The 19,441-nt window shown below is 47.5% G+C and overlaps 1 protein-coding gene across 1 annotated transcript; it reads left to right on the top strand.

Moving 5' to 3' along the window:
• The first annotated feature begins 15,266 nt into the window (after window positions 1–15,266).
• On the top strand, window positions 15,267–17,741 carry LOC121835101. The gene is made up of 3 exons (XM_042289038.1): window positions 15,267–15,630; window positions 16,193–16,308; window positions 16,627–17,741. Exons 1-3 carry the CDS (start codon window positions 15,305–15,307, stop codon window positions 17,739–17,741), a joined length of 1,557 nt encoding a protein of 518 aa, XP_042144972.1. The 5' UTR covers window positions 15,267–15,304.
• Window positions 17,742–19,441: the final 1,700 nt, after the last annotated feature.

Below are 19,441 nucleotides of genomic sequence, written 5' to 3'. Positions count from 1 at the left end.
AAATTTCTCCGGTCAAACAAAAAGAACGAAAGCCAACCGGCTCTTGCTTCCACCGTACATCGACGTTGCGCTTGCACCATGGCCAGATCGGCCAGATCGCTTGCAGTTGAAGCAGTTGAAGGTTGAAGCAAAAACGAAACCAACTGCAATGTCACGTGTTCACATCGAAGACACGCTTTTTATATTCATTTTAACTGTTTTGACCGAATAATTGGACCCATGACCTTATTTGTGGTGTGTAAGAAACTATTATCAAGAGCTCTAAACTAAATGCAAACATGGGCGACATGAGGGAAGCCGCATTGCCATCGACCAGAAAATGGCGGCGAGCCACGGTAAGCGCGGGTTTCGCCAACGTCCCGCGACATGGCGTTTTTTTTTCTTCTGTTTTTGCTGCTTTATATAACAATGTTTTCCAGCATGTAACCCACTTTTTTGTTTGTTCCTTTATATGTTTCTTCAGCAGTTACACCCACCTTGTGTAATGCCAGCAATGGCCTTCAAGGTTTTAATAAATGATAAAAATGATGATAAAAAAATTGCTTTTGGTGCATATCTGTTTCCGAGACATGTTTCTTTCCGCGGCATTTGTCTCGACGGTCCTTTCTAAGTGTGTCCCCAAGCATTCCGGTGCTTCGATAGCCGGCAATGCCGCGGTCGTCGCCGGAGGCGATGCGTGTTATCGAGGTCGGCTACACGGTTATGCGTGTATGACCGAACCAAAACACGTTTTTTACAACCTCGCATGATATCTGAACGTATTATCCGTTACTCATCGTGTAAATTTATGGTAATTTGTGTAAATAGCGTGTTTTTCACCCCAAATATTCACCAAATACACGGCACTTGCTAACAGTGTACGACGTTTCCCCGTGAGTGCGAGTGAAGACGACGCTACGAACCCGAGAGCGTCGCCTTGAACCAATACCACCTAGAAGACAAGTATTTCGCATTAGGTCATCGCTATGGTGGATCCTCGACCTACCCAAAACTCCAAATAGGCTGATGGTATGCGGAGAGTAAGTCGTCTGCTTCTCAGAACGACGCCGAGCTCCGAATGGCTCTGATTGAAAGGTTGTGGGCAGACCTCCAAGCAAGCGGCCTCGATGCCTACCCGGTATCCTTCAATAAGAACCAATCATAGCTTGGCGCTTGACGTCACCACAACCCCTGCAAAAGAAGCAGACGCACTTGCGCTCGGCAGTGCTTGAACGTCGCGTTCATTGCCCGAGCTCGCGTGCCTCGACAGATCTATTCAAAGCGCGGGACACGCTCTTGCAACTTCTGCTTCGCTGGCACCCACTAAACGAGAGTGTACACTGCACGAGTGCTCGTGCAGCGAGAGCACCAATAAAGGCCGCCAGCTTGCTACTTGTTTAATAATCTTTAATAATAATGTTTTGTTTCATAAACGAGAGAGAAATAAAAAAAAAAGAGAAGACATTGACATTGAAGACATAGCGGCTTCATCTACTCATTTGCACTTGAGAGAAATTAGTGTTCAGTAACTCGAGGCTCTACAGTTCCTACCAAAAACGTGTTTTTCCATTTACATGCAATAACGTACGCACTCAAAAGCGAGTACATTGACTACTGCTTAATACTTGTAGGCTCTAAAGGAGTCACATATACGTTAGATTACACGAGGTGCCTCCGAACGTTTTTGCTGGGAGGCACTCACTTGATCGAATGACGTTTTAGCGAACGCTCACGTTTCATCGAACGACACTTTAGCGAATAGTCGGACGCCGCGAAGCGGCGTTTTCGGGTGGGCCAAGTGAGTCCCTATTTTTGTAATGAGTTGCCGTAGACTGTCGCCGCGAAGCGGCGTAAAGCGCAGCGCGACGGATGGGTTAACGCGCGCCCCCGTTATTCGCTAAAACGACCATTCGCTCAAATGTCGCCGTTCGCTAAAATGTCATTCGCTCTTGTGATATGGACCCGTTTTTGCTAAAGGCCCGGATCAGGGATCTGTTGGTGTCTCGAGGGCCGGAAAATAAATAAGTAAATATAAAGGAGAAAGAAACTTAAGAAATAATTTTAGATCAGCGTCTAAACGACTCTGTCCTTTGCAGTCGCCGCTTTTATAGACCGTCTGACACCGAGTGCTTTTAGGATCGGATCAATATGCTGGTGAAAGCCGGAGTCATCGACGAGTCGGAACGGCCGTCCGTTTTTCGTCACGAGCTCGACGCAACTTTTCAGTATGCTGTCCTCCGTTATTTCAAGCGAAAGGAACTGCCACGAAGTTGGCTGAAGCATGCTGGTTATGTTCACTAGCTGAGCTTTGCGGCAGGAAGGTCTTCATCCCAGCCCGGTACAACACGCTTTGTGGACACAGCTTTCTCAGCAATGTGAAGAATGGAACCTTCGGCGACCTTCTTCCGAGTTTCAACGCTGCGGAAACGAGTCAAGACGAGTCCGGGACCGTCGCCTGCGTGACGGAGCCGGGTCCATATCACAAGAGCGAATGACATTTTAGCGAACGGCGACATTTGAGCGAATGGTCGTTTTAGCGAATAACGGGGGCGCGCGTTAACCCATCCGTCGGGCTGCGCTTTACGCCGCTTCGCGGCGACAGTCTGCGGCAACTCATTACAAAAATATGAACTCATTTGGCCCACCCGAAAACGCCGCTTCGCGGCGTCCGACTATTCGCTAAAGTGTCGTTCGATGAAACGTGGGCGTTCGCTAAACCGTCATTCGATCAAGTGAGTGCCTCCCGACGGAGCCTGCGGCAACAAGTCTCAACGCGCCCGTGACGTTAACGGGACGTGTGTGTGTGCGTGATGGTTGGTGCTCTCGGGAAGGGGAGAGAGGCATGGCCTAACTGTGGAGAACTTTGGCTACGTCGCACTGTACGGTGGACTTTGCTGCATCGCACTTGACGGCGGGTTGCTGCATCGCACTGGCTGCCCTGGCGGGGGGGGTGAGGGAGAAACGGACCCTATATAAGTCGGAGCGCGAGGCTGCTCCGTTGTTCTCTCGGATTTGACGACTGTATCGCAACAATGTAATTAAACCGTTCGTTACGTTACCAATTCTCCCACCTCCACTGGACCCCTAGGTTCTTCACTTCGGGGAATGGACGTCGTCACGAGACAGGAAGCCTCCGGACGTGCGGCCTAAACCCCGCCTCGAACAGCAAGCAAGTTGTTGTATACCTCTTGGTGGCGACGCTGCAAATGGCTCTCCAAGATTTTGCCGCAGTCTCCAGAAACAACGTGCTGGCAGTCCTAAATCCGGCGCGTCCATTTGTTTGAGACGCTGTCATAGCTGAAAAATCTTCGAGCACGATTTGTTCTCTCGCGTCCCAGAGGGACGAACAGGTACACTTCTCCGGCAGAGTTTCAGAATGCCGTATCCGTAGAAAACAAAAGATGAACTTCTGCAGCGCCGGGTCGGGTGCAAACAACCCTTGTGGCCGTGATCCGTTGTCTGTCTGTGTCGTCGGAAGAAAGTGGGGAGCGAGAGGGCGCAAGAGCTGAGAAGAGCATTGGGAGAGTGTGGAGGCGCGCCGTACACTAAGAGGTGGAAATCGCTCAACCGCGCTTTCATTGGCCCTAGCGTCATGTTTTTCTTCTTGTATTTTTTGCTTTATTTTTGGTGTGCTTGTTCGGCCAGAGCTGAGACGCGGGGGTGAGGGCCTTGCTTGTCTTCTCTTCAATTTTGGCAGCAAACCAACGGCAGTCGCCTACTTCGCTGCGTGAAACGAATACTGAAATACCTGAACTTTCCCCTTGAACCGAAAATCAATAAGAAAGTTTTATCGGCTTCACTACGGAAAAAAAATCATAATTAACGTTTCAATAAAGTTTTCGTTCCGCCCGAAAATATCTCCTTTTTGTTTCATTTTCGGTTTTTGTTTTGTTCCGACACCCTGGTTATAGGTGAATGATTGCGTGAGCTTGGGTGTGAGTGTGTGAGCAAATCTCTGTGAGCGAGCCATTGCGTGGGCGAGTGAGTGTATGGGCGTGTGTGATTAAATGGATGAATGTGTGATAAAAAAAGAATGCGTGAATGATTTTCGGTTAATTGGGTGCGTGCATGTGTATGCAAGTGAGCGAGAAAGTGAGTGCGTGCTTGAGTTAATGAATGATGTTATGAGTGAGCTAGAGAGCGAGCGTAAGTCAGTGTATGTCTGAGCGAATGGTTGAATGAGGGAGGCAAAGAAAGAAAAGGAGAGCGCATGTTGTCCCGGTTAGCTTTATTATGTTCCACTTGGGTCCTCACTTTCCTCTAGCGTTTTGCTTACTTTCAAGCCTTCACCCCATTTTACTGTTGTTTTTCCCCGTAACAATACCGTTCTACAGATTGCTTCTGCTTCTTCGCTTTATTTTGCTCGGGTCGTTCGGATCTCCGCCTGCTCTGTTTCGCTATCTCTCCACGGCGGCGGATGTTTTCTTGGTTCTGTTTTGGTGTCACCGCCGAACCTAGTTTACGAGGCGCCCGAACTGCCATTTCGAGGGAAATCAATAATAGCGCGCGTCAAGCTACCCTTCGCGTCACCGTTCAAACTGGCAGCGCGGTGGAAGTTACCTGCATGTTGGACCCATCATACCTCTATCTCCACCCCATGTGACCACTCTCCCGCCCCTATTCACGGGCAGTGTGTGAGCTCAGGGGACGAAAGGGCGGCGGTTGATTTGTCCAGTGAGCGTGTAGCTTCCACGACACTGTCAGCTTGAGGCTGAACAGAGTTCGTTTCGTGCTAGCCTCCTACTACACTCGCCTTCCTACCCCTTTCCCGAATTCCTTTTCGCGGCTGGCGTGTGAAAACAACTTCGAGGGGAGACGATAAGAGTCGTTTCCGGTTCTGTGCGGGAGCGCGAATTCTGGTAGGTCAAACAACGTGTTATATTGACGGAAGAAGGGCGTTGGAAAATCAAATCCTGCGGGTTATAAGTGGAGCCGTTTTTGTTTTTTTTCTTTCTCGCATCGGGGTTTTTGGGGCGCAATTTAAGCACCACGGAAGGCAAGGAGCGCGTTCTGGAGGTCAAGCGTCCAAAAGAGTCGCTGTGCCGTTTCATTCAGTCAGTAATTAAACATTAGGCAGCGACCTTCATCTGCAAATTTCAATAATGCTTGAAATACAGCATTTAAGCAGCTCCTGGTTGAATTTGTGTAGAAGACATCAAACAGTCGGTTTGGGGAAGTGAAAACCTATATTTTGTTTCATCAATTTCCCCGCTAAATTGAGTGGGGAAACGGGCTAGCTGCACACGTGACTTGACCTAAACTTTTTCGCAGCGGGGAAGCTAGATTGGTGCTGATGCTAATGCAATTAATGCAAAGGTGCAAACGACCTCGACAAGAATGACGATAATAATCCGCGGAGAAGGAGAACAAGGGGGTCAAAGAACAAACGCAAATCTCCAAATACAGCGACAGAAACAAATCGTGATAACCTTAAAAATGCATGGCCGTTCACGCTTGCTGGTGTTAGACTGGTGGCAGGCGATAAAACCCGTTTGCTCTACTGACGTCTAACCCCTGGTTAGCTCAGTTGGTAGAGCACTCCACTGGAAATGGAGAGGTCCCGGGTTCGATACCAAGACCAGGCGGATTATTTTCGGTCGCGCGCCAGTCACCTAGCTCTATGTGGAGATTTCTGTTTGTCCTTTGTCTTTCTTATTCCCCCTCTCCAGGAATTATTATCGTTATTAATTTGTGCTTAAGTATTGTGATGTCAGGTCGCGTGACGTCAAGTTTTCTGCCAAATTTAGCGGCAAAAAGTAATGGGTGTTCTGATCATGTTACGTCAATTTCCCCGCTGGCGTGGAGAGCATTTCAAGCTTCATAAAACAAACGAACCCTTCAACTGGCGGTGCGAAAATTAAGCTAGTATATAATCTTTGAATTGTCAGAACCTACTGTGGTTAGGCTGTTCCACTAAAGGGGTATTCACACGAGGGAGAAATCCCGGGGATTTCTCCCCGGCACGCGCATACCAGGACGAAAACGTTGGGCTTTGCGATGTGCAAAAGCCTCGCGTTTTCATCTCGTGATGCGCGCGTGCCGGGGAGAAATCCCGGGGATTTCTCCTCGGCACGCGCATCCCACGACGAAAACGTCAAGCTTTGCGATGTGCAAAAGCCTCGGGTTTTCATCTCGTGATGCGCGCGTGCCGGGGAGAAATCCCCGGGATTTCTCCCTCGTGTGAATACCCCTTAAGGAGTAGTTTAAGAGAGGCCCGCTGGTGTGAGATAGCTCCCTTTTTCCGTGGGCCGGAGCCTCTCCCGGGGGCCCCGAGCCGGAGTCACGCCACTCGTACATAATGCAAGAGACACGGCCTGCGGACACCTTGACGGAAGTACCTGCGGACAGGCCTCAGGCACTTGCCAGGCACGTTTGTTTCATGCGTGTGTATCTTTTAACACTTCTGCAGACAGTTTTTTGTTTTCATCAATATGACGTCATAACACACGCCACGGACAGTGTTTGCGGACTCTCTTTTATGTGATGTAACGAGTGTGCCAGCAGCTTTAGTTTAGAATAGACTGACGTAGAGTTCAGTGTCTCGTGTTTCCAAATTTTCTTTCTTTCTATCATTCTTACCCGGTCCACTCAATTCAAATAAAAGCTTGGCGATCGCTGCTTAGAAATAAGTGACACGACTCGATTCACTCAACATGCAGAAACACATAAGATGGCATAAGAACCTACATACCCTTACTTATAACTTCTGCTTTTTTATAAGTATGTTTATTAGACCAATGATTTCGGAATTTTTTTTTATTGAGGTTACCGGCTGGACTTATTTAGGAAATTACTAATACGATAACACTAGATATACCTCTAGCTAAAAAAATTAAATAGTAAGAGAGCGAGACACACACGAGAACCTGCCGTCTAAAGCCGCGACGTCACACTGCGAATACTGTCCCGACCGTTTATAACGAAATTGGTTGTAACAAAATAGCGGCTAAGGCGAAGCGATCACGATTTCCCATTTCCTTTTGCACTTTTTCAATGTGTTTGTGTCTGTTTTAGTGAAGGAAATTCAAAGGCTCACGCGGATATAGCGAAAACATCGGATAGGGGAGTTTAGATGCCGGTTGGCGCGGCTTCAAAAGCTGATAACGCCGGTTCCCTCCGTGAGACAGTGAATGCTTTCGAATTAATAAGTTTTCTTATAATTAAAAAAAAAAAAAAAAACTATTCTGAAGGTTTACCAAGTCGCAGACCGCCACACTTTGCTGTCGTGGCCGAGCAGCCAACCAGAACGAGTCGCAGAAGTGCTGCAAAAGCCGCGACGGCAGTCTCTGCATCGTCGTATGCTCCTCATCTGGGAAGCGGATTTTCCGCATCGCACGCAGAGAATCCGTTTTGGCGTCCCGCTAGAGGCGTTCGGAGCGCTAGCTCCAAAATACCTATGGCGTACCAACGGACATGACGGATATACCGAAGTGATTTCGAATTCCCGTCTGCTTTGTTATAACCAGTCTCGATACTACGTCATACAAGAGACAATCTGCGCACTCTGTAACGAGGGGTGGTTCCTGCTTCTATGACCGGTCGTACTTGTCTCATTGCTCACAGAAAAACAAACAAAAAACAGCGACTTTTATTTTTTTAGGTTTTCTAATGCATGAAACGCATTATGGAGAATCGGTGTGTAATGTGACGTATATTTTCCCGTTAAATTTAGCGGAGAAACTGAATGGTTGCATAGGTCACGTGACGCGAGGTCACGCGACGTCGATTTCTCCCGCTAAATTTAGCGGGGAATCTGGATTGGTGCCTAGGCCACAAGACGTGAAGTTTCCCGCAAAATTTAGCGGGCAACTGTATTAGTTTACAGGTGACGTGACGTCAGTTTCCCGCTAAATTCAGCGGGAAAACTGAATGGATGTTTTGGACGCCAGACGTGAATTTTTCCGCCAAGTTCAGCGGGGAAAGGGAGTTAACGTATGCGTCACGTGCCGTCAAATTCCCCCGGGTGTACAGATCAAGTGACGCAACTTTCCCGACAAATTTATCGGGGATACTGAATCGGCGTATACGTCACGTGACGTGAATTGTTCCGCTAAATGTAGCCGAGAAACTGAATTCGTGTGTAAGTCTCGTGATATCGATTTCCCCGCCCAATTTAGCGGGAAAGGCACGGGGGGACGGTCGGACGGACGGAAGAACGGAGGGACAGAATTTTGGGAGGGGGGTAGCTTTAAAAAGCATTAGTACATGCCTGAACACTGTCCGCAGTCATCATCTAAGTATAGATATGCACGAACCAAACGTGCTTCGACCATGCTTATGGCTTATCCGCGGATAAATCTCTCCCCGTGTGTGCAGCGAGAACACCGCGTCTTTCGCACGATGCGCGAACAGTGACTGCGTCCTTATACTGTCTATTCTTTCTGCAACAAACACACTTCTATCAACACGATCGTTGGGAACATTATTGACTGGATATAATCCCCGACAAATTAATATTAATAATAATAAATTATTTTTAATTTTTTGTGCCCACAAACAACCTCTCGGTGTACAGTGTAGTGCACTAAACATACATCGAGTAAAACTTGAAAATACAGGAAATAATAAAGCTAAATCAATAAAAGTCATGCAACTTTATTATAATGCAAAAAATGATTGTTGATTAGTTCGCAGACGTACAGTCGCGTAGATTTAACATAAACTCACGAGTGGATGAAAATATGTCGAGGTTCAATTTTAGTGAATCACAGGCAATTTGTATCCTTGACAATGGGATCACAGCGGAGACAAGCAAGATGGATAGAAAATTGAAATATTTTGTCTCGGGCGAGAGGGAACATGAAACTCGATAGTTCGTAAAAAGCCGCCGAATTTACCCTGCCATGGACAACTTTGTGAAGGAATCGAAATTCTTTGTATTGCCTTCTCCCGGCCAATTTATGCAGCAATATTTACGAAGCAATGTTTCTTAGTGATCAGAATATCTCCTTCCAATACAGCCGTCATATTAAATCCTTATCATTCGTTTTTTGCTCATTTTGCAACCAGAGGTCAACATATATGTTCCTGCTTGTTGTTGAGCAATTGGATGCCCGGTATTCATCGTGTATAATGCTCTAATCTTATCGGTTACGGAACGAAGATAAGATGCTCGGAACGTAATACCGCTTATTACTAAAAAAAAAATTCCGAAGCCTGAAAAAAAAAAAAAAGCCTCGGGCTTTTTAAGCTCTCAGTGACCACGTCCACGTCCCCGCTTTCGGTACACAACGTTTCGGGTTTCTTTCTTCTCCAAAGTATATCTCACGTTTCTTTCGTCTGGCGCTGTAAAGATTATCCTTGCGGCAGTCCGTGTTTCCGCGCCGGCGGCTCCAGAATTGACAAATAAACGAGGTTCCGCTCGGCTTGGCCTCGAATGGAGTGTATCGAGCGGTTGTACAGGGTGTATTACGATCATCGTAATAACGGAGTGGTGGTCGGTTTCAGCGGGCCGTCGCGATTGCCGAGCCGGCTCCAGTCCATCCATTTTCGCATCCTTACATTATATACTTATCCCGTCACTTTGCTCGCTCTGACTTTAATTCCCGTGGCGTGTCCTTCCGCTTTTCCTTTTTCCTCGTGTCCAAACGCGCTTCCTTTTTGCTTTCGCACGCTGTTTGCTCAGCGTCTTGGCTTAACACTAACTGCGGCTGAGGATATGAGCTAGAGTTGTTTGCTTTTGATCGCGATCGACGCAGGCTACTGACACGAACTCGCACGCAATTCAGGAAGCAAAGAGCGCCCGCTACTTTCAACTTTTAAAGGGGCGATGCAAAACCTTCCGTGCTTTGAGTAAACGCCGCTGTAAATTATTAAACTATAAAAAAGCGCTTCAATTCGTGTTCTTTTTTTTTTCTTTTTGTACACGCAACGGCACTCGTTAAAAAAAAAAGAAGAGGAAAACGATCAGCGTTTACCCGTTCGCCCCCTTAACTTGCAGCCAGAGCGGCCACGTGATCTGGAACCGATTAAATTGCCTCCAATGTTTATTGATGCCAGGCGCTGGGGTTGATCGACAAAGCACAGGACACACGCTCAGTTCAGCTTCAAACATCGTACCGGCGTGCGGTCGTGTATCACTAGTGCGTGATGCACGTTAAAGACCCCAGGCTAGCGGTTGTACTGCACTGGCTAATTGCTCATCTTCACCTGGGAGACTCGTCGCCCGTTGAGGCGGGCCAAGTTCTAGGTTGTATAAACATGCACACAACCCAATTTTTTTTCAGCTTCAAATATTCCCGTAATCGTAGCAATACATCTTTTGCCAAAGAACCCAAGCTCCACGGACCATGCTGCGAGTGTGGTCACACACGCTGCACGTGGTGGCGTCTGAACTAATGATTTTCTAGAGAGAAAGAATAAAACAAATGTCATCCTGCACGTGCGTTCGTCAAAGCCTTCCTTTGGTTATTTAATTCGAACCTTTTTGTACTCCTTTTCCACAAAACAACAGCCGTCATGAATGTCGTTAGTTCTGGTATGCGGTAAAACATCGTTTTAATCTCACCACGCCGCTGGAAGGCGTTTACGAAAAATGCGTATTTTATTTATTTATTCATTTATTCGAATCCCTACATCGCCCAGTTCTGGGAATTATTGTAGGGGGTAAGGCAATAGAAAACAATAGCCAACGATAAATATAGAGATGCACAAGAACTATAGTGATGCAGAAATGGTGGATATGACTTTTTAGGAGAAAACTACGAGACTTTGTACAATATATGAAAACAAAGTATAGTGAGTGGCACTATTAGAAGAGCAAAGTGATAAATTATTTCAACAGTACGTTTTTAGGGCAGTAGGAAAAGAGGAAGATGCCGCAGAGATGACATGAGTTGGTAAATTGTTCCATTCCTGTATTGTTCGTGGGAAAAAAGAGTGCTTAAATATGTTCGTTCTGCATCTATAATCACGTACTTTTAAGTGATGATCTGTGCGCGGCGACACATTACTGGGCTCCTTAATATAACGTTCTTTCTCGATGCTGGTCCTACCGTTTAGTATGTTGAAAAATAAAGTGAGCCTAAGGTACCTTCGTCTGTCTTCCAACAGAGGCCATCCCAGGCTGCGGCGTATTTCAGATGATCTTTTAGAAAATTCATAATTGCCGGAGACAAACCGAGCTGCCCGTTTCTGAATACGTTCGAGTTGTTCAATGGTGTGACGGGTATGCGAATCCCATGCGCCACATGCATATTCAGAAATCGGACGTACATTCGATATGTACAATGTTTCTTTAAGGTTAGTAGGTGCCTGACTAAAATTGCGTTTGAGAAAGTTTAATGTGCGGCTGGCCTTAGATGACAAATAATTAGCATGAGCATTCCATGACAAGTAACTAGAAAATGAAACTCCCATATACTTATATTGTAGCTATTTTCAGACATTCTTGTTTTGCCTGGACTATATCTTCTGGCATATTCCAGGTAAAAATTGTTTATTATTTTTTTTGTCCCGCATACCAGATACCGAATCCTCATGACTGAGCACGACAGGGCACAGAAAACGACTATAGGGGTTATTCACTAGACGCGATATTTGTGGGCGATGTTTAGAGCGCATGCTCAGAACGAGCTCCCATCCATAGGCCGGTAAGACCGACAATTTTGATGGTGTGGAATGCACGTTGCTAGAAAACTGAAAGACCGCCGTCAGCACGCGCTCAGCAGTCGCGCACACAGCTATGGCCGCCAGTGAATACTCCTTATACACCGACGCGCGGAAATGACGTCGCTGAGTTGCGACGGCGCTGCGATCGCGCCGGATCAGTCAGGCGTGCCAGGTGTGGGCAAAACAGCGGGCGCTTTGCATGCGCGACGCAGCGTTTCGGCATGCCGCAAAGCTGCACGGCTGTTGATTGTACCGAAAGGTACTGCAAAAGTTGTAGAGTAAGCTTTTACAAGTCTCCGGCGAGCGCTGACAGACGCAGAAAATAAATAATCTGCGTGGAATCGCAAAAAAAGAAAAAAGAAAATGGTTGCCTTGCACGGACGACCGCTTGAGTGGCAAGCCTTCATTGAAGATAAGCGCACAACTTCCACTGAAATCTTTTCTCTCAGCACTGAGGCACTCCTAAGCGTAGGGAAACCGTCATCTGGTCCAAACCACCCGGATTTTGTTCCTACGATGTTTGCACACAAGTTGCCGTCCAGGAGTTCCTCTTTGCTCGCCTTACACCCAGGTTTGGTGGGGTGTAGCAGCTGCCCGCTGCGAGCGACGGCATCACCTTTGTTCGGACGCGGCACAACGCGGCGCCTTGATGCTTCCGGAGCTTGCAGTCTAGCACCGAGCCTGTGGCGTAAAAAAGTGCAGTTAAATTTGCGACACAAACGACTCACGATATATTCGCACGCCTAGTGCTCAACCAGTTCTTACGACACGATGGAGTTGTAGGCCTCGAGAGACACGCTTACACAGTTTCGGCCGTAAATTAGCTCGGCAAAGACCAAGTAGACGACAACGTGCGCCATGGAGGTTGGCAGCAGCAACTTGCCCGACTTGGCGTCGTAGCGCCAGTGCTCCTCGCTCACGGCGCAGGGATCCTCGAAGGCAACGCCGTCAGCGCACACGTTATCGCTGTATCGCTGTTGCTCTGGCTCTGGCAGCGAGCGCCAGTACTGAGACATAACAAATAACAGAATACGACACGGCAAAAGAAGCGTGAAACGCAGCAGGAGCTTCGGTTCACTGGCTGAGTTTACATGGATACGACAGTAGTGCATCAAATCGAGGTAGCGTATCGAATCGTCCCATGTAAACGTCTCGACTCGCTAGCCAAGCGCATCGAATCGAGTCCGATCCGATATGTTTGAAGAGGTTGGTTCAAGCCGAGTAGAGACCTCCATGTAAACTCTAGCGAATCGAATCGGGTGTCTGAAGGACGGTGGGAGGGGGAGAGGGAGGGAGAGGAGAAAGACTAAGATCACCTTCAAACTTTGCTCCTCTCATTTTCTCCGTTTTGTGCCATCGTCCAGAACGCATAGTCACCCATGAACTCCACTATTCCGCCCCCTCTGGACAGATCACGTAGGGTGCGGTGTAATCATTCGACGCGAGGTGTCGTAATCGGTGGATCGGAAGTCATGTAAACGCAGTGGTCAAAGGGAATTCAATGCGCTAACTCAATTCGATGCGCTACGGTCGCATCAATTTAAAAGTAGCCAGTGAGCCCGCGTCGCATTGGCAAACACGACGAAAGCCGTGGTAAACACGACGAAAGAACAGCGCTCTGTTCTATCCGGTGTGTCTCTTCCCTTTTTGTCCTTTTGCGCTGTGTATTTGTCATTATGTATAGCCGTCTCTCCCCCCCCCCCCCCCCCCCCCTCCTTTTCCCCCTGTGCGTGCGAAGCTTTCCTCCAGCGTTTGTAAGCACAGTGTGCCACGCGTTGGTGTATACGGTGAAGGCGAGCGCTGGCAATGCGTAGAATCACATTTCCAACATTCCCCTTGATGCTTGGGTAATTATGCAATAGGTCTATTGGGCACAAGTCACTACCCGAATATATATATGTTCGACCAGAATGTGCTATAGTTTGGCATGGTGGGTGTAAAAGCTTCAGAAAATGAGGACGATAAAAGGAATAGACACGACAGGACTCTGTACTTGCAACCGAAATGTTTTATTTGAAAAGGAAAAGAGAAGACGTACGGCAGTACCAGATAACACAGTGTGTACTCGAACAATACGCCCTCTACAAGGCACGTGTCATCAAAAGACGTCCACTCGACGCAACGATGCCAGTCATGCTCTAGCCCAAAAAGGGCAGCTCCTTATTACATAAACCGACGGCTCACTCACGCATATTTCTCCGAGGCATGAAATATAAAAAGCCTCGATGATTGTTCTACAGGGAAAACATTTATTGGCACTCTATTTTTGTGGTTTGGTCTTCTTTTCACACCCTTTACAACAAGCGGTGAATGAAATTCTATTGCAAAATTGTTTCATGGTCCCTTTAAGGTGTTGCAGCGGGCTAGGCAGGAATACCTTTCGCGACAGGGGTGGGGAACAAAAGTCAAATTTGGTTGTTTTACGAGCCAAACCAAGGAAGGGTGTCTAACACGCTCAAGCGGAGGAATGATAATTAATTTCGACCCACCTGGGGATCTTTTTTCAACTAAGTTTCCCTTTTCTCTCTCCTTTTTTTTCTGTGCTTGATTATCAGCGAGTTTTCTTTCTCGTATGTAGGTGAGAACCCATCACTTTTTCGCGTATACCTTTGGTGGCCAGCTACGACAAGAAAAATAAAACAAATAAAAGCTGCTTAATTTATATTAAAAAAAAAGTTTCTTCCATCACCCCCCCCCCCCTTTTCCCATTTTGTTTTTTCCTTATATCAGTGTTGGTGATATTTCTCTTACCCCTTCTCTTCCAGCCCACCCTCCTTCTCAGGGACTAGGAACCAGAACTAAACGCGTTTGCGGGTAAACAAAAGAGAGATGGAAAGAAGATGGCTATCATTTTCCTGCATCGAAGACAGATCCAGCAACACCTTTTAGATAAGAATGCCGTAGGGCTAAACCAATTGTATTGTGTGGACTTATAGACCCTTTCCGAAGTTCACACTCATCAGTTTGATCACTATCATTATCCGAGGGATGGCGTCCGTGCGGTACCAATGGTGACCTTCTTTTGACTGATGAAGAGTTACGTTGACGATGCTTCTGAGCGGATGATGCGAGGCCTACAGATTAGGGGGGTTAGTACGATGCGTCGAAGGAATCGAACACAGGAGCTTCGTAAGCGTTAATTCCTAAATCAGACTCAGCCCATCAGTGATTCGGTTCTAAAGCCCCTTGGTGTATAGAATTTTATCGAGGCGCCTATGTTGGCTCGAGCTTCGTTGTCACCGTTTGCATCTTTGCCGCCATGGAAACTGGAGTTGACCGAGAAAGAACTGCACAGTGAACACTTCCCCACCCTGCCGTTAGCTTGGAAAAGTGACGGTGCCCCATAAAATACAAGTTCATTACCGCCATTGGTTTGGCAAAAAGTAACCTGCTATATTAGCTACCGAATGTCATTGAACTCCAGAAAAGGTATATTGTATTGTCCCTCCTAGATAGGAATGCCGGCTCAACACGCTGGGCGAGCGCCACAGGCTGGCGCCAGCCGGAGTCAGGGCGGAATCCACCTTTTTCCGCAGAAGTGGCGCTACCTGTTGGGAGACGTCCGAACTAGCGAAAACTGGGTTCGAGGCGTTCTTCGTGTGAAAACACGCCCGCCATTAGGCTTGAATTGTACACGTTGCGAGGTCCACTGTTCTTGCACGCCGCTTTTCCGCCTAGTATTCGTAGCTCGGCTACCTTTCGGCAACTGTTGAGGATGGCCGAGGACGGCAGCATCCCGTTCCCGTTCCCACCCGACGGCTGGACTGAGAACGCTCCGCCGTTCGCCAACCTCTCGCAAGATGAAGTGTGGCGGTACCTTCACCGCAAGACGGACTCGCTCCGACAAGCTCACCGGGGATGGGCCTTCAAAGAAGAAGGCTACGTCCGGAACGTCCGATGGAACACATCGGACGATTCCCGGATCGGTCTCGTCCGGGGCGTCTGCCTGCCGTCAATGAAGAAGGCGCCGTACACAGTCTCGGCGTGGTTCGCCAGAGGCACCGGGAGCGTCATCGGCGGCACTTGCAGCTGTGTTGCTGGGTGAGCGATATTTTGCTTATACATGCGTTAAAAGTCATGCGCAAACCTATTATAAGTCAGGCTAATTGCGTTCCGCTCACGCTATCCCCAACGCGTAAGCAGCGAGATCGGTCACTCCTTGAAACCTGGGAGCGATACCCGGTTCGCCCAGGCTCATTTCATCGAATACACGCGAGTTACATTGGCCAAGACAAACCCCATCGTGCTATGCTCCGTTTCACCTTATGTTGTACCGTAGCGACGGCTAGAAGCGCGAGCTCATAGCGTTGGCAGTTGCCCTTGGTGCACGGGAGCTTGTGCCGCCGAGATGTGCCATAGAGCAAGGAGCTCGCGCGTATAGCCTTTCCTGCGGTACAACACAAGGTGAAAAAGAGTATAGCAGCAAACTCGTGTGGTTTATCGCTCATGCTCGCAGTGCTTGCTCCTTGGCTTGGGTAGTGTAAAAGATGCATGTCTCCATCATGCACCGACAGCCTGTGTACAACGAAGGCAATCAAGAGCTGTTACGCGTGCAGCTATAATCCCGCTAATTTGGTCTTGGTTGACTGCCTCGATTTTCCAGGAAAAGCCAGTCCTGCCAACATATTGCAGCACTGCTGCTCTATGCTGAAGAGAGCTGCAACGCCTGCTCGACGAGCTGCACCGACATACCCTGCACCTGGATTGTGCCTGCTGAAGGTGTGTACACTACGGCCCTTAAAGAGGCTCCATAGGAATCTTTTGCTCAGAAATATGTTATTACTTCGTACCTAATATATTGGAGAATAAGACCAACGTCCAAGCTGTCTTAATTATTTAGCCAAGCTCACCTCCATTGCTAGATAAATGTGGAACCAAACAGCCAATGCTTTTTGTGTTCGTTTTCATGAAAGTGAAACTCTACATTTTCTACATAAAGCAGCTTGGATGATAAGCTATTAACATGATTACAAGATGGAAAAGAAAACCTAGATGTGGCTTATTTTAGAACTGAACTGACAAAATTTCTCTTTGCAGCCAAGAAGCCTGCTCCCCTGGTGCCACTTGCAGACATCACGTTCCACAAATACCTGATCAACAGGCCGGTGAAGCAGAAGAAACGACGCTCTTTTGACCCTTGTGAGAATGTTGGTGTTGCTTCGGCTGAGGAGATTCAGCAACTGCGAGATGCCCTCAGTGTGTCTACACCGGGCCTCCAGTGGCTTCTGTACAGTGGTGTACAGCAACTTGGACCAGCGGCACCAGTGCTCCCCATCCAAGATGATGAAGATTTGTGGAGTGAGAATGCCCGGGACGTTGTTGAAAAACACATGGAGTCCCTTCCAACATTGACGGAGGAAGAGAGGGAACAAGTGACCCGGTCCACCATCGGTCAAGCCAATAATCCAAGGTGGCACAAAGAGCGGCAGGGCAGAATTACAGCATCAGTCTTCTCTGCTGTCATCAAGTGTGTCAAGCCCGAGTACCTGGTCAAGGGTATTTTGTACCCGAGCCCAGATGCCTCAAGTGAGGCCATGCGCTATGGGAGGACGCACGAGGGTACCGCCGTCTCAGCCTATGCATCACTCATGGCAGCATTCGACACTCCCGTCGAGATCCGCGAGACTGGGCTGCACATTCACCCAGAGTGCAGCTTCATTGCAGCATCGCCCGACCGCATCGTGAGGAAGGACAACGAAGAGGGCCTTTTGGAGGTGAAGTGTCCGGCTTCGAAGATTGGGCTAACACCAATGGAGGCATGCAAGGACAAGAAGTTCTGCTGCGAAGTTGTGGATGGCTTGGTACGACTGAAGAAGACTCACGCCTACTTCTACCAGGTGCAAGGGCAGATGGCAGTGACCGGACTCCAGTGGTGCGATTTTGTTTTTTGGACTAACAACACGACTGTTGCCAATTCGACGCACGTCGAGACCATCGCCTTCGACAAGAAGTTCGTTGATGGAGCACTGCTGCCAGGGCTGATCTACTTTGCCAAGCATGCCCTCTTCCCAGAAGTGGTAACGGGCCGTGTGAGGCGTCGAAGAGCCCTGATAGCTCGGGGCCAGTACGTCTCCTTCAAGAAGTTCTGCAAAGGGTTTTATGTGGTGGAGGACGGTCCCGGACTGAAAAAGAAGCTGCGTAGGCTGGAGTGAAGGAGCGCCTGCATGAAGCCCGAGGCTTCGCCAAGTCACAACGGCTCTTTTCAGAGCCAAATAAATATGCTTGTCAGGGGCAGTGCTTTTGTAGCCACTCCCGTGTCTTTGAGAATGGTGTTTACTGCAGAAAAACAGGACACAGGGTGTGGTGGTTTACATTTTTACAGTTTATTACAATAAATAGAAAACCATTTGCCTATAAACAAGCAGAGCTAATTCCTTCTTAAACTGTTCAGAGTAAAAAAACAACCAAAAAAAAAAGGATTTTCTAGCTCCAACTTGTATTAACACATGATTTGTTGAGGTAGCGTGTCAAAGTCATTAACATTACAATCGACTTTGCAGGGAAAAAGACCCGAAGTAGCCAAAACTTCGTTGGCTTATTCGAATTCACACTAGCTACTCATGTACTTCCCAAGCAATATATTCAAACACCAAAGATTGGTGCATGAGAGTTTTTCAAATAAGGAAACTCCGGACATAACCCAGCTGAACACAAAAACTCCGAGGCAGTAATCACCCAAACTGCATACTAAACTAAAGCCAAAGAGCAAGTTCTAGATAACGCTGTACAAAGTTGCTAGAATCATAAATGTGAACAGTGATGCACAGCAGATAATTGACGTTATCTATTCATGTACTTCCCACATAGCAGATTTAAGTAAAAATTGATGCACAATATGACCGAACTCAACACACTAACTATGAGGCAGCAATAGCCCGAACTGCATAAGGAAGATAGTGAGTTTTAGATCGACACTGTAAAAAGCAGCTATAGTCATGATAATTGTTGCACTCCTAAAACACACTGGCAAGATGTATAATCATACAAAAAATGCACAGCCCATTAGACATTGAGACCAAAGACCACACACATGAAATAATGAAATGAGGACATCTAATACTTTGATATATCTAATCTAAACTCGTATGCCAGTTGCGGATCACAGCCAAATGTGATTAAGGACAATCATGGCAGGCACTAGGGGGGAACGGTGACCAAGTGTGCTACTCTGTTTCATAGTAACTTGGCGAACTGTGGAGCTTACAGCCTCCGCGACCCAATAAGAGCGTCGGAGCGAGGCACATAAAACCACATAGCGGAAGCGTGTGTGTCACTGCACCAAGGAACTGGCTGTTGTCTGCAGGCCGAGAGTTGTGCCACTAAAGCGGTACCAGTAATTTATTTTGGTTTCGTTTTCGACCATAGTTGCCCTGCAAGCGGCTGATTACACGGCTGCAATCACCAACGGCCACGGCACTACAAGAAAAAAAAAAAATCGAACTGAATACAAATGTCGCATTACTTTTTCGGTTTAAATATCATTAAAATTTGTAAATATTTTTTTTTTCATTAATTTTTTTATATTTATTCTTGATAAAGATGGAATCACTCAAGTTCAGTTAGCACAAAAAAGAAAGAAATGAAACATTGAACAACTCTTTGGCGACATCTCGGTGCCCCCAAAAGCGACGCCTCGAAGGCCTCAACCATGGAGTCTTATCATGTGACTTGCTCCGACGCTCTTATTGGATCATGGGGGCCGCGGCCTCCATAGTTCGCCAAGTTATTGTGAAATGGAGCATAGCATGTCACAGCACAAAGCATGTAAAGCGAAAGCTCTAGTCACAAAGCCCAGAGATCCTAGGTACGATTACCACCCCCGTTAATTTTTATGAGCATCAAACCAGGATGC

This window comes from Ixodes scapularis, unplaced genomic scaffold, assembly GCF_016920785.2.
Source record: "Ixodes scapularis isolate PalLabHiFi unplaced genomic scaffold, ASM1692078v2 PGA_scaffold11__112_contigs__length_91849675, whole genome shotgun sequence".
In the NCBI taxonomy this organism is placed as follows: Eukaryota; Metazoa; Arthropoda; class Arachnida; order Ixodida; family Ixodidae; genus Ixodes; species Ixodes scapularis.
This window is presented reverse-complemented; position numbering and strand designations above follow the sequence as displayed.